Source organism: Plectrocnemia conspersa, unplaced genomic scaffold (assembly GCF_051122295.1).
Source record: "Plectrocnemia conspersa isolate PC_06_02 unplaced genomic scaffold, ASM5112229v1 ptg000010l, whole genome shotgun sequence".
Taxonomy (NCBI): Eukaryota; Metazoa; Arthropoda; class Insecta; order Trichoptera; family Polycentropodidae; genus Plectrocnemia; species Plectrocnemia conspersa.
Genome location: NW_028277174.1, coordinates 19015335 through 19031842, shown reverse-complemented (window position 1 = coordinate 19031842; position 16508 = coordinate 19015335). Strand labels below are relative to the sequence as shown.

Below are 16508 nucleotides of genomic sequence, written 5' to 3'. Positions count from 1 at the left end.
AAGTTAACATGACTGATATTGATTCTAGAAGTTACGTGTACAGTTTTTTTATTAATAAAAGATTATTTTTTCAAGATGTAACACTTTTGTAAACGTATTTATAATCTTACGATATCTAATGCATCAGGATCAACAACCCGGAGTAGTTAGAAGACCCGTACGTCTTAAAGCACTAAAAGAATGTAGACCCGCAGCTAGTCGAGGTGATAGTTTAGCAGATCGTCAAGTGAGTATACGTTTATTTAATAGCTCTCCGTGTATTTACAGTTTGATTTAATAACATTCTTCGTTTAGGATTCAAACAGTAGCGACGAGTCCGAGTCGGGTAGAGGAATTTTAGAATTTTGTCCGGACAAGGCCGGGCAAGATGTAACTCCAATGAACCTGCAATTCGGACAAGAGAAACAAAGGAGCACCACGCTGCAGTCGATAACTGGTATTGCAATTGTTAAGAATCGACGAGTGAACTCTGGTTTCTTTCCTAAATATGCACACGTTCAATTTTAGACTTATTTGATCTGCCTGTTTGACTGTTTTGTGCTGAATGCTAGTTTGAAATTAATATAGTTACTTCAAAAACTATCTATTAGATCGTTTGAATAGATTCTTCTTATTTATTTTGTACTAAACCGATTAATGACTAACAAAATTCCTTTTCTAACGCATTCTATTCAAACCTCTCGATCTTTTATTATTTTCATCTTTCACTTATTCATCAAGTCCTCGTCGGATTAGTCGTTTAGATGTGTCGAATATGTTCAGAGTGTTTAAACAGTACATTCGTTATATACCATTAGCGTAACTGACATTTAAAATAGTATTATAATTGTTAAATGTTGCTTCTCGATATATGCTGGTAAAAATATCCATAAAGCATGGTTTAATACTTGTGTAGAATATCTCTAGTATTAAAATGTGTATCTATTGAGCTTTTAAATAAAATAAATTGACTGAATGGTTACGCTATTGTGCTATATCGAAATATTATATATTTAAACCATAAACTGCAATATAAAATTACACATAAGTCAATATATATCACATTTTGTATATTTTAAATTTGTGTTTTAGCAAAACACTTCTGTAAAAATCACTAAAATTAGTTTTTTTTATTCACCATTTAGTTAAATATGTGTGAGCACATAAATTAAAAAAATAGTAATACAGAGTACTTCCAATTTATATAAATAGTTCTTCGAAAAAGTAATTGGATTCAAATTATTATTATTAATATTAGTAATACACATAAGACTTATTTATGTACATCATTTATATTATACATTAATTATTTCCTTTTCTATACATACATGTATATAAAATATATACATAAATTATAATAAATAAAAAAACTATAACCGGTGTATGTATGCGATTCATAAACTTTTTACAAAATTACTCAAAAGTTTATGGTCGTGTCGATGAAAAATTGGCTTTCGTTTACCGTGAGTGAGATTGCAGAGTGAAAGTTTGTATTTTCTTTTTATTTCCATTATGATCTGCAGGCATGCTAGCCCAATTGAAAAGGAGTTTTCCCGATCTGCACCACAAAACTCATCAGCCGTTGCATAATACATACTGTGAGTACAACCGTAATATTTGTTTGATATTCCGTACGGAACTGTGAATCGAAATAATAACTTAATTCGTATGGAATATTAAATAATATAAATATATATTATAGTAATATATATCGCTTTAAGATCGATGTGCGTCTGTCGCTTAATGGGTATACGTGTAAATTTCAATGTGAATATAATGTTAAGTTGTTTTTACCGTCGTCAAAATCATAAATTATGTGAACAGATTATTTCTGAAATGCCATCAATACTAAAGCACAAAACATAAATGTAACTGTAATAAACACCTAATAAGGAAAGTAGCTATATAAAAATTATATAATAACAGCTAGAAGTAATCTAAATATGTAAATATTATAAAATTGAATTTAAACAAATCAAGATGGTTTTATAAAATTATATTTTTAGTCATGTTAAAAAATATTTGTATATTATATAAAAACACTGAAATATTACATGTAAATATTAAATTTGCATGTTCTTAATGCTGCAATGATGTATTGACTATTGTGAAATTCTAAATTTAGTCAACAAAAGTTTTAAAACGTGAGAATATATACAACAAAATAAGGGTAAAATATTTGAGCATAAATTGTATATGTATATCATTGTATCATAAGTTTATATATTTGCCTCATTATTATTTTTATTGTTCATTTATAATTGTGTTATTGAACAGAATGTTCGTTCTTTAATTGGTGAATATATTATTATAGCATAGGATCCCTCATTATCAATCAAGAAATATTTAATTTAAATGCAATAAGTGAAATGCTTTTGCTAAAATTACTGATCTACTAAGAATAATATTTACTTGTAATTCAGCTTATAATGTAGTATTTAAATATAACAACTATGCTTTTAAATAAAAACTATATGTTCGACTAAGCTCTTGTATCATGCGGAAGTTCCAGAAGGAAGTGTACAATATACGCCATGTTCGCTCTTATATTCCTTAGTAAAGATAGGAGAGGTGCTTTTATGTCAATATGCTTACATTTTTCCCTTGAATTCGTCATTAATACGTGTAAAAATATCACTCAAAAAGACTAACATTCAGTTGAATTCTTGTAATTCCATTTCTCTAACCAGATCATAATCTTGTTCCTTTAGAAATGCTATGACTCACAGTTCAAAAAAGCATGTTAGAGCATTCCCATGTAACAGCCAGTGGAAAACCAAAACCGAATGTTCACTTCAAAATTCTTCACAAAAAAACTTAAAGAGACGGTGGTTCAGAGCGCAGCCCCTAATCCAGTTGATGGTTTTCACTGAAGTGTCAATGACTTTTTTCATCTTTGGAGGTAATGTTTTTGATGCCAGAGCATGGCAATAAAAAAACAGTGGATACATTGTAAGTGTGGAATCTCTTGTTTCATCAGTGCAAAAATCATGATTTATTTTCTAACATAGCAGGAGAACCAACAGTACACACAGAACCAATAATTTGGATATCTAAGCCATACTTCATAAATAAGTCCTTTATATATTGAAAGACGTCTTTTCCTTTTGTGATTGTTTCCATGCCTTCACCAAACAGAAAATCTTCCATTATGGCTCCATCATATACATACCTCACTAAAGCAATGAGTTGACTGCAATTTACAACATCAGTTGTTTCATCCAACTGGATAAAGATTTTTATTGGACTAGCTCTAATATCAGCGACAACTTGATTCAAAATGTCCAAATCAAATCACAAAATTGGATTTGAATAACATTATTTGATAACGGCACTAATTTAAGCTTGTTTGAGGCTTCTTTTCCCACAAAAATTGTTGCCATTTCTGATTCACATGGTTTTATCAACTCTTCCGCAACGTGGTATGAAGTTATGAGAAATGATTTTTCAGTTAGTATAAAACCTAATTTTGGAAGGGTTGCTCAAAAGTCAAATTGGACTCTTTTAGCTTTTAGTTTTTTTTTAAAAACACGTGGGTTTGTGTGTTAACCTTTATTGCGCTCAGCGTGATCCGATTGCTTCGTAACGACGATCGGAGCCGACTGCTGTCAAGTTCGGGGACATTCCCGAACGCTGTACGACGGCGTTCGCGAACGCATACAAGAGGCGAAATAACCGTCAACAGCTTTCAATGATTCAACCTCAATTATAATATCCAGTGGTGATAAACAGTTATGTTTTTATAAGATTATCATACGTTTATGTTTACGTTTTCGAAAGTCTAATGGTGATTAATAATTATTGTGTGTTCTCATATGGCGATTGTTGTTTTAAGAGATGATTCATAAAGCATCTTTTTTTAATGATGCTTTTTAATAAGGAATTATGTATGTCCCTCTAGTTAAATAAAAAATATATATTAAATAAAACACGTGGGTCGTGAAATCCATCGTTTTAAAAATATCCATTGTGGCCAAATACACCACTTGTACGATTCGAGGACGCGTCGCTCGGAATATCTCGAATCATACCGAGTGACGCCACTCGAGTGGACAAGTCGTGCGCGCGCGTGTCGGACAAAATAGTCGATAACACAGCGACGTCATCGCGACGCAGCGCCTTATACGCCGTTCGAAAATAGCCTGACCCAATTTATTTTATTCGAGTGACGCCAATTTTATTCGAGTGCTCGTTTCTGTTGAATCTTACGACAATAACGCTGAGAAGTATTCGTACAATGTGCCAATTTTACCTTCAGAATAATATTCCGGCTCGAAATATTTATTCGAATTGAACAATTGAGTATTGATTATCGCACACCGTTGCCGACGTCGCAGTAACGTAATTTACTCTCAATTTATTGTTAATAAAATAATTTAATACAAATAATACACTACTCGAACATCTTGCAAGTTTGTATTATAGGAGTTATTATATAGGGTTGCCAAACGTTTTTCTGTTGATTATTAACTTATCACCTAGCTAAAATATATTTAGTCAATTAATATTTTTTTTAATAATAATAATATATTTTAAATATATATTATTAATATAATTATTATATTTTTAATATAAAATATACTAATAACTTAATATATTCTAAAATATTATATTTTGTAAAAACGTATTTGAATTTTTAGTTTTTTTTTTATTAAAATTCCTAAAGTAGAGATCTAAATAGAATCCAAGAATGGTGTACAGGAACATTATTTAGAGGGGGGGTAAATTTGCCCCCCCCCCCCTTGAATGTGGCCAGAAAATTCATGTCATTTATTTGATGCCTATGAATCTTAATGACATAAAAGTATTAAGAAAACTGACATGATATCCCTGTTATTAAACCAGAAATTCTCGGCTTATCCCTCAAAGAAAATTTGAAAAAACAGTCTCGAATCTATCCCGAAAATATTTTTAAAAATAAGTCATTTCAGTGAAATCATATCGGAATACATTTTCACCGGTAGATATATATATTTTTACCAGTAAAAATAAAATTTATCTGGCAGTTGCTAGTAATACTTTATGATTACAATTTTTTTCCTTTTTTAAGTAGTAATATAAACATTTACATACTTATCATTATTTATTCACATGCGATATATTAATGTTACAGCGAATGTGTATTTAAATCCAAAAACATTCATACCGAATTTTGTCCGACATCCCTCTTTGTCTTTGAACGAAAATTTCCGAAATGATCTTTTTTGGACAAAAATTTCCGAAATGGTCTTTAAGCAAAATTTTTTGAAATTACTCTTTTTTAGCTCCCGTAGTAATTTGTCCTCTTCCAACAAAAAAAATCCGAGATGTCCTTTTTACTTTTAGTGTCCTCCTTTGATATTTTAAAAATTTGGTCACCTTAATAAAAGGCAATTTGAATCGAACAGTTTTACGAGTTATAAACGACTATAAAATGTTAAATTATGTATTTCTTGCTCCACCGTTTTTTTCCAATGTGCAAATATTTGTAAAATTTACTATTTGATATTGTTTTTAACTCATTCGGGGATTTTATGTTTATCTCATCAATCGTCGTAAAACTTTGTCTTTTCAATGTCTTCTTTTTATGCATATTTGCGAATATCACGAACTAGTAATGAAATGTAAGCCGGTTCGTTATCGTGGTACAAAATCTAAGAATTGCTGGACAACAAATCTGGTCGTTTTCTTGGAGTATCTTACGCATTTTTTTACACTTTCATCAGTGGTTGATTCGCTAGAAGAACTAAAACGTTTGTGCCGTTGGTAAACCCTTCGTTTGGACATAGCGTCTTACATAGATCAGGTGACCCGATAACTTTCTTGTAGAAGAATTATTCTCCTCAAAATGTTTGTCCTCCTTAAACAAAAAATCTTAAATGACCTTTTTTGAGCTCCCGTAGCAATTTCTTTACCTTTGTCCTAAAAAAATTTTGGATATTGCCTTTGAACAAAAAAATTACAAATAACTTTTTTTACCCCCCTCCCCTGTAGCAATTTGTTCTCCTTAAACAAAAATTTTCATGATAACCTTTTTATTTTTAGCGTCCTCCTTTCAAATTTTTTAACCTTAACATAGACAAAATATTATCCAGAGATCGTGAAGATATTATCCGAAATTTTCACTACTTCACTACACGCAAAATTCAATTTACAGATAGTGAAGCAAAAATCCATCACATGAAATCCAAAATTTGTCACACCATCATATTACTTGTGAAAGCTGTTTCTGGCGTACCTCGTGCTTTGTGGTTCTGTGCTATACGCATGTCTCTCAGAGTCAGTCAAAATTGGTAGAATGTCCTAAGCTGGAAATGACTTTTAATTTAAAAATTGAAGGTGGTCCTAAAGATTCTGACTACTGGGCTCAATGGATTACGTTATAACTACATAGTTATTTTTCTCTTGCTCATATTTACGTATTTAAAGCAATTGTTTGGCTACTGCGTAGTTGCTTTCTCTCTGTGAATACGATACAAATATTATTATTTTTTATTTTGACTGACAAAAGTCATGAGTCAGATCGTAGCATGCTAACGTTGATATTATTTGGGCGACCAATCAAACATCGACATTTTATCAACCAAAAGTTAAAAAATCACATAATGATGTATGTCAATATATTTCTAGTCAATGAGTGTGAAATAGTTATCGACCTCTGTTTTAAAACATGGCAACCCTAAATTATTATATTATTGTCTTCTTTTTCTTAACGGTTTTTTTTTAGAATGCCGCAACGAAAATCAGTGGTGTGGAACTTTTATAGTAAAAATAAGCACGATGGGAATGTTACGTGTAAATTGTGTAGAGTGAGTTACAAACATTTCGGTAATACGACCAACCTACTTACGCATCTGAAAAAACAACACCCGATTCAATTTCTGGAATTCAGTGATGGCTCTTCGCCATTTACGCCGATGTCATCAAACTCGAAGAATACTGTTGTTTCTGTTTTTCCTCCGACCTCACGATTGAGCGATGAAGCAGAAATAGAGAATAATTCTACATTTGTTCTTCCTCCACTCTCTCGATCGAGTGAGGAGGAAGAAACTGAGAACGATACAGATTATGTACCACCTAAGAAAAAACGCCAGCTGTGTGATTGCTGTTCCAAGAATCTATCTGAAGCCGAACGTAAGTCTAGACATTTTCGGTAGTCTGCAGGAACATTTGCCTAATTTACAAAAAATATATAGTATTGTGTTAGAGAATTGGGAATTAATGATGACTATATAAATATAATTACAAACTATCATCACAGATTAGGTTTACTTAGTTTTTCCTAATCTTAGTGGTTGTTGATTGTGTTTACCACGTTGCAACGCATTGAGCTAATTTACATTAAATAAATAAATTGTCAATACACAAACTCTTGAGGTGAGTAGTTCTATCATGATGATGAAAAATTTGTATCCACGAAAACTGCAATATAATGTTGCTGGTTGTGAAGGCATTAACACATGACACACATTTAAAAGTGAAAATTCAATTGCTTCATACAGATTTGACTTTTCGCTTCAAGTTGCTTTAACTTCCGTCAATTTACCTTGCCTTTCATGATAGTGAATAATTTACAGGGACAATCACTGAACGTGAAAACAATTGTGTGCTTCGGATATGAATGCTTCAATCATAATTCATTTCATATTGTCAACGTTTTGAAGTGCATGATTAACTAAAAGCAAAACATGTGCGAAGTAGCGTACTAAATGTAAATGGCCAATTTACATTGCAATTCCAATTTGTTTTTTAATCATTTTTCTTTCATTGAGAAATATTTTAAATATACTCAATATATATGAGGCAATTTTAAGTAAGGAGAAGTCGAGAGTTGTATTCTATATACACTCAGTACTATTAATAACAAAGGAGTCAATTCTAATAAAATGTTTTATTGTGATTCATTACTATTGTGATGTTGTACGTATTTAATGACAATAAGATATATTAAACTATATTTCAGAGTATGAAAATTTTGGTGAAAAAATCAATTATAAGGTTTTTTTAATATATGATAATAAATAAATATAAATTTTATTAAAACATATACATTCACTATGCTGATAGAAATTATAACTTTAACTAAAATGTACTATAAAAATATGTAACCAAAGAATGCTCGAATAATTGATACAAATTTTTAATATCTTACTGTTATAAATTCTCACATTTTAAGACTATTTGTGGCTCGTGATTGAAAGCTACTGGGTTTTATGAATGTAAATTCATTTAAGAGTCAATGCAATACTAAATTATACACTCTATATTAATTTCAGGAATGATCTCTTCTTAGATATAATAATATAATAAAAATTCTCACAAGGAAAATGTGTAATAAATAAATAAAAATAAACTAAAATTTTAGCATACACATAACATAGATATGCAGAAAGCGGCTAGTCAAAAAAAAGTATTAATGAATTCCAGTATTGGTAAAAAATATATGTAGTTTGTTCATATTAGAAATAAAATCTTTTCAATATCACTAAAATTAAGTAAAAATATACACAGTTCTTTAAGTGATGTCCGTATATGTTTCTCTTATTATAAATCAATATTTGTGTATCAAAAATATCACTGTTTTGTATGATCACCATTTTCACTTTGTACATGTGTAATGTTGACTATTTGCTTTCTGTATAACTAGGCTCGATTATTCCCGTTTTTTACACTTTTTACATTCAATTGAAACACACACCACGTTACAATGCAACATTAAAAGGTATCCATCACCGTCATACATATTGTAAATATACACATTATATATAAATATACCGATTTGGAAATTAATTAATATCAGCATGTGCATGATTTCTTTTCCTAAAAATATGATGAAATTTTGATGACAAGTTAAAAACAATTGTGCAACAGGTATTATTATTACTGACAACGTTACCGTTGTTATATTTGATTCCTTCAATAAAAGCCAAATAAATCTGGTACAAAGTAAAGAAGGATGGAGTTTGGAATGATTTTTTTTAATCCTAACATTGTTTTATTTTGTATTTAATAATTTATAAACAATACTTAAAACAGATCAAATATTAACACACTTTATAATGTAGGGGAAAATGTCGTATCTGGGGATAATATTGACTTGAAACATTAACCGATGATATCACATATCTATATGAAATTGATTATTATTAAGTAAATTCAACTTTGCCCCAGATGCTATGTATTAACTTGCCGCATCTTACAGATGGAGTTATTTATATATTAGGATGTTTGATCTTTATTTTTTTAATTGCACCTATATATGTATATGTACACATAAAGGTGATTTGCGAATATTGCTACAAAATTATTTTGTTATTCATAGAGTATGTATAATTTATTTTTATTTTAACCAATAATTTTTATTGATTTTTACTGTTATTTGAGAAAACTATGTACTATTTCAGCTACAAAGATTCAATTATATGATTTTTAAGTATTTCAAATTTTACAAAGCAAAAGGAGAATTTTTTTACTGTATAAAAAGTTTACTTTTATTAGTTTAAACTTTAAACCGTACTATGCATTAGTTTATTATAATCAATCTTAAAAAATAATTTAGGAGTACTTTTTTACAGAAATCTTTTAAAGACAATGAATTTGTCAGGGAAGCTAATTTTAATGCATTGCCATGCTTAGCCTACAATTCTACTTATAAATAAAGTCTATAATAAATCTATGTAGGAAACATATTATTGTTCAATATATCAGATAATCACAGTTTTTTTGTAGCAACATCCTTATAAATTGACACCCTCTTTAGTGGAGCAAATAATTTATTATCCAAATACTATAATACCTAGTATTTTATTACTTAGAATCCATAATTCATAAGAATATAGCAAAAATATTATTCCCTTACGGCACATTCCCTTACATATTAATAATTTATTATATTATGTATAGTGTCGGTGTTTTAAAGCATTGTGCAAAGATTAATTCTAATGTGTAAATTTTATAAATACAGCTCAGTCGACACCTCAAGCTGGAACACGGCGAGCCGGAGTACGTAGACAATCGTCGATTGGCCCACTCACTGATTGTCCGCCGTCGCCGCCGGGTCTATCGCCGCAGGCCGTCGACGGTCCAGAAAGCACAAGCCTCCGTCCCAGTGAAGCCACGAGAAACGACGTTCACGTGTATTGTAACGTCGGTGGTCTAACACAATCCAGATCGCAGCCGCACTCGGTCAACACGCTGCACAGGCTACACGCTGCCCGAGCGCGCTCTTCGGAAGATGGCGGACACTTAGATAGTATGCCAGCATTCCCTGCCTTACCTACACTCCCCTCCCGTCCTATTCACATAAGGAACTATTCACGGAACCTTAATTACGAAAGTGATACTCTTCGAGGAGCTAGTCATACGATATTGGTACAAGACGTTTCGCCGCAGTATCAAAACTTGACGACATGCCGGTGCGGCGCAGAAGGAAACAATAGCATTTTAGAGAGATTAGAAGAAGTTTCCAATAGATTAAGTACGCTAGAGAAAGGTTTAGCAACTGACGTAAGAAGGATATTAGCTTTATTAGAAAAGGCAAGCCCGGTCGCATCTTCCGAAACAGAATTTGTTACCACATCCAGTTCTATTGCGGTACCAGCTGAAGGCGACACTGTGAGTAAATCGAAACTGTTACGTTTTAATTTTTTTAATGATATTATGCCTAATTGAACAGGACGCGTAAAATTGGGATAGGATAACCGAAGGTTAGGACTTTTTAAGATAATAAAATTAAAGATATCAAAACCCATTGCAAGAACTATTTTATAATAATGCTACTTAAAATTATTGCTACTGTTTAAAAATAATGTTAATCATTCCAACTTCAAGCTCCAATAATCATTTATTCTGATCCATTTGTTGGAATTTAAGTAGTGTTGCTATAGAGCTGAAATCAAAATCCTTAAATATTGTTTTGTCTTGTAATTTATTAAACGAAAAGGTACAAATATACATCTTCTATAGTCTCTATGACACTCAATACAAATTTTCCAGCGCTAAGAAAAACACCTGTACTCAAAAGTTCAAGTCGTTTTGATTCGATCGCAGGTTGAAAATAATACTTGAAAAGATATGTGTTTATAAATATTTTTTGAGCTAGTAGGGCTTTAAAATTAAAACTGAGTCTGCATAATCGTTATAGCAGATGGAGAATTTCTTCCGTTTTGCTTAAGAAGTATAGTGCCATTCACTTCTCAGTTTTCACTTCCAATACCGATACTTACTAAGAAGTTACCAACTTCTACTTTAAAGCACTACAAAATCAATAAATTATTATGCAGAACTCACTATTAATCTACGATTTTCCTTCACAATGCTTTCAACTACTTCGATGAACTCTGATGACAGTTCTAAAAAAGTGCTACAGAATTCGCACCATATCATAACTCTAATCCACTTGTACATTCGCGTGATAGACATACATCATATCGAGCTTTTATTTGTCGATTATAATCAATGGGTTTTACTACCACATTATTCAAAAACGAATGATTACCTTCGTGTTGCATGCCTGATTTGTACTGCCATCTATCGGCCACTGTTCAAACTAACTTGTATGGTTTTCATTTGTCTCTCGCTCATATGTACATATGTAAGTTGGATCAAAAAACTATTAATTAAAATGTAGTTATCTTGTGAAACTTTAATTCTATAAAAAATATTATAGTGGGCATAGCAACCAATTTTTCTAAAATACACAGCCTCAAATAAAAATATTGAAAAGTCTTATGTTACGCTCTTTTTACCTTAATTATATATGACACCTAGAATCTCTATCAAATATGTCATTTTTAGGATCAGGACTATATATTGTATATTAAATTTAATTTAAAATCATGTAATAGTACCTTAAAATAAATTGAATTACAATTTTACTCTTTGACATGTCTTCATTTGATGTTAATATATGTATATTTCTAATTTTGAAACTTATCTTAGTGGACATGTAAATAACATCCAATGTTTTATTTATTAGTTTCAAACCCCATATGTACCCTAATGTTTTTTATATTCTATCACAGATTAGGTTTTCTTAAATTCTCCTAATCTCATGGATGACTAATCAAAAATTAAATCATACTGAGTCATGCATAGTGACACTATTGATTTAAATGATTCTTAAAAAAATGATATAACTGATTTAATTTCAGTTTGGTGTCTCACTATTTACTTAGTAGTTGTTGATTGTATCTACCTCTTTGTAACGCATTGTAGAGATAAAGCCGTTGTATAAGTAAAAAATATGTGATTGTGATTCTTGATGTCATATATAATAATTTATATATATTTTGAGCGAATTTATTTTTTATAATCAATACTTAAATGCTCTATTTTTATTATAAATTGAAAGAAAATTAAATTTAAGTAAAATTTAATAATATAATGTTTCTATTTTATTAATTAAAAAAATATATAATTAATAATAATAATATTCTTGCTGTTGGGTTTAATTATAAAAGTAACATTTAATACTGAACAGATATTATAAAAATTGAATTGAAAAATATAACTTGAATAAGATTACAGATGCAGCTCTTAGAGCACGATTCGATAGAATACATATTTCATAGAAATATTTATATAGTGATGAAAAGTAGCTATTTAAATGTGTGCTTATTAATTAATTAATGGATTAGAAGAAGTATTTGTAACATATATATTAAAAAGCGGTTCTATTAGGTCAGTAGCAATAGATATGTAACACGTATATGAAGTTGCTTAGCGCTAAGATAATATTACTTTTTTTTAGACGTATTTGGGACAATCTTTTTATGTTGTTTAAATTTTTGCTTTGCAGAGTGGAGGGAGAAGCTTAAGAGCTGCTGTAGTGCAAAGATCAGCAAGCGAGCCTCCGCCTCCACCGACAGCTCCCATATTGCCTCCGCCACCACATAGCCGTTCATTTCATAGATAGTCTTGGACAACTGTATTGCTTACCGCAAAAACCATCATTACGGTCAATAAATTCAACACCACGCCACGCCTCAAAATGAACACAAGTTATGTGCAGGTTTTTTCAGTTTGATTCTCGTTTATTATATAAAAATAAATACATTACACATACAGAATTTAGCCGAAATATCTTTTTTGTAAAGTCAAAAAAGCACAATTTTCATTTAAATTACAGAATTACGATTATTAAATATCGATTGCAGTGTTTAATTTTAATTAGTCAATCTTCGTTTTTATCGAACGCACATATGGAAAAGCACAACGATGGAAGTTTTTTAAAGATAAACAATTTCTAGTAAATTCACATTTTCTAACGAAATACACCTAAAAATAAATAAAAATTTCTAAAAGGATCATTAAATTGAAACGTTACTATTTAATGGCTATTTGCTGACCAAATTATTATATATATTTATAATGCCATATAAACTAAACATTTTCTACTGCCATTGTTCATTTATACCTATATTAATGTAATGGAATATAAAATAAAGTAAATCAAACGTTGTTCATTAAAAAATATTGACAATTATTTTTTATATTTTTTTTTTAATTTAGTAAATATATGTTATATAATTTTTTGTATATTTTTTCTATTCACGTTATTGTCGTTTTTATCATGTTAGAGAATTTTGCTATAATAAATGCATACCTCATTGTTTATCTAAATGTCAAATATATTATACAAACATACCAGATAATCATATTAATATTAAAATATGTGTAAATTATATAATCTAATTACATATTGTTTTATCAAAAGCGCATTGTTTTTATACTGAATATTTTATTTCTATAAAATATATATATATATATATATATATTTGTTTAAATTTAAAATGTCTGCTCAATGAAAAATTTTATGTATTTTTTAAACAAATTGAATGAGATGACTAGTATTCGATATTTCATTTTTTTATGAATCCGAACTGAAATCAGATTTGTTGCGGTTCATCTACAAATATTGACTTCATTCTATTAATTTTTTATTAATATTAATTCAGTTTAATTGATTTTGATATAACTGCAAAATACATTTGTTACAAAGTAATTGTGATAAACGGGATATTTTAAATAATTAATAGACTTATCATTGTAGAATGTATCATATATAATATATTATCGTGCTTCATATTATTTGTCTTAAAACTGTTTACTTTAGTCTTATAAATTAGTCATAACAGTTCTATATAAAATGCATTACTATATAATCTGTAGACATCCTAAATGCATCGATATTTTAATTTTCCACTATATATTTTATAAATATATATGTTATTTTACATAACTTCGAATGAAAAACTAAATAAAAAAAATAAAGAGTAAATATGGCATGTATTGTATAATATTAAAATACTACTTTTGCTTTAATGTTTTATGCATATCGCAAATGCGTGTATCGTCGTGAATTATTATTTAAGAAAAATACGTCGGCGATACGCGGCCTTGCTTTACAGTTAAAAACTGAAATTCTAAAATTAATTCTTAACTAGCGGTTACAATAAAGAAAAAGTGTTGTACGTTACTCGAGATCAAGCAAATTGTTTTTTGCGTATCTGGTTGTTGCACTGATGTTGTCTGCAATAAATAAAAAATAGTATAAAAATGTGTATATTCGCTTCTAAAGTGAATTGTGTGTGTATTTTATACTATGTATTACGATATTGACACCTAAATAAGATTGTTAAAATTAAAACGAGTTTTTCAAAGCGCTTGTGAGATTAGTTATGTTTTTTCTTGTGTAAACTGAAAGTGACCCTGAGTGAATTTTATTTTTCATTTAAACATAAATCGTTCATTCAATGGACATTATTTATATTTTTTTTTATTAACTCATATATACTATATTCCACATGAAAATGGTTGTGAGATATGTTATAATAAATATTATTTTTTAAAGAGCAACTCTTGTGTTGATGTTTAATTGTTATAATATTGTTTCAAAACATATGCATTATAACACCTTTACTAGATAGACAATATTGTTGACGACCCGCCTATTTTAAAGTGTGATATCTTGCATATGTCATTATAAAAAAAAATATTTATAATCATACATTTTTATATATTCGTACATAAGATTTGTTTAATTATTCCCTGACAATATTGTGTATACAGTTGCTTGTTATTATTTCATTGTAATATTTGCAATTTTATATAAAAATAAAAAGATTTATATACATATGTATAATATACGGTGAGCAATGTTAATCACTGATTGATTTTTGGTGTTGTGCAGCTAATTTGCGCATTTTCAATCGGCGGTGCTACGTAATTATTTCTCAATTGTAATGACGTAATATATATATGTATATACATATATTATATACAAAGTGTAAAATTCAAAGCTTGTAAATTTGACAATTATACATAAAATACACGAAGAAGACATTGGGTTATTTTTATTTTATTTAAAATACATAAGCCTTTAAAAATATGTAAAAGAATTGAATTCTTATTCTGTACAACATTTATTAATAGTACATTTCATCAAATAAAAACCAACTTTTAATTAAATTAAATAGATTTGTGGAAATAAAGTTCGAATGAAGGAAGGATATGCAGTATATATGATATATATAATCGTTTGTAACAATATATGAGTCTAAAAGGTATGGAGATGGAGTCCTGTCAGATGTTGAAACAGCCTTTTTTAATTGAACAGTGTTGAAACCACGAGGTAAGATTAATTTTTATCTTCTCAATATATTATTTTAACTTTTTGGAAACTATTTCAAAACTAAACAAACTTAACCAAGATGTTTTCTTAAACTTGTTTTCGGTAAATGATATATTTAGCATGTGTCGTTGACTCTCGTAGAGCAAATGACAATTTACAGAATAATCTACAGTTTCTAAGTTACAGCAATTTTTGTTAACAAATTTCAAGAGATTACAATAACAAGACAAGATAGTAAACAACGAAGATGATACCAGTTATCCGGTCAAATTCTTAAATTTTGCATATATAATTAGGTTACCATTGCACTGACTTCAAAGTTGCTAGTTTTATAATGTTGCTAAAGAATTTGGATTCATGTAAACCTTGCAATTGAATGTGGTTGGTTGTGAAGGTATTGAACACTTATGTGATTAAGGTAATGATTGTGATTAGAGAATGCGTTTGTTAATTTCCAGAATTCTTAACAATTTGTCCATTTCCTTCAAACACCTTTAATTGGCGGATACAATTCATTTTACATTTTCACCGGTAAATATATATTTTTACCAGTGAAAATATAATTTATCTGGAAGGTGCTAGTAAAATTGATTGATTTCAACTTTTCCATATGGAGTAATATATACTACATTTACATACTTAACATTATTTATTTACATGTGATGTATAAATGTTACAATGAATGTGTGTTTTTCAGTTTCACTAGTGAAGTCCAAATACATTTTCACTAGTAGATATATATATTTCTACTAGCAAAAATATAATTTAATAAGCGCTAATGAAATTATATGCTGCTAATTTGATAGTTACGAAACATCTATTTGCTGTTCAAACCCAAACCTAACCTAATGAAAATTCTAAAGCTAATTATAGTTTTAGAAATTTCATTAGGTCAAGTCCAAAATCAAACTAAGCC

General features: G+C 29.3%; 1 protein-coding gene across 6 annotated transcripts in view; it reads left to right on the top strand.

Annotated features, from left to right (window-relative positions):
- sei (potassium voltage-gated channel seizure) overlaps positions 1-13432 on the top strand; it is a 131151-nt gene extending 117719 nt beyond the window's left edge. For 4 of the 6 annotated variants that reach the window (XM_088194002.1, XM_088194001.1, XM_088193998.1 and 1 more), the window contains 5 exons: positions 128-226; positions 295-436; positions 1503-1577; positions 9923-10572; positions 12758-13432. In XM_088194002.1, the coding sequence (XP_088050128.1) occupies positions 128-226; positions 295-436; positions 1503-1577; positions 9923-10572; positions 12758-12874 (1083 nt within the window). In that variant the 3' untranslated portion in view covers positions 12875-13432. The remainder of the gene's footprint in view (positions 1-127; positions 227-294; positions 437-1502; positions 1578-9922; positions 10573-12757) is intronic. The other 2 variants (XM_088194000.1, XM_088193999.1) reach the window with 1 other exon arrangement.
- The last annotated feature ends 3076 nt before the right edge of the window (positions 13433-16508 follow it).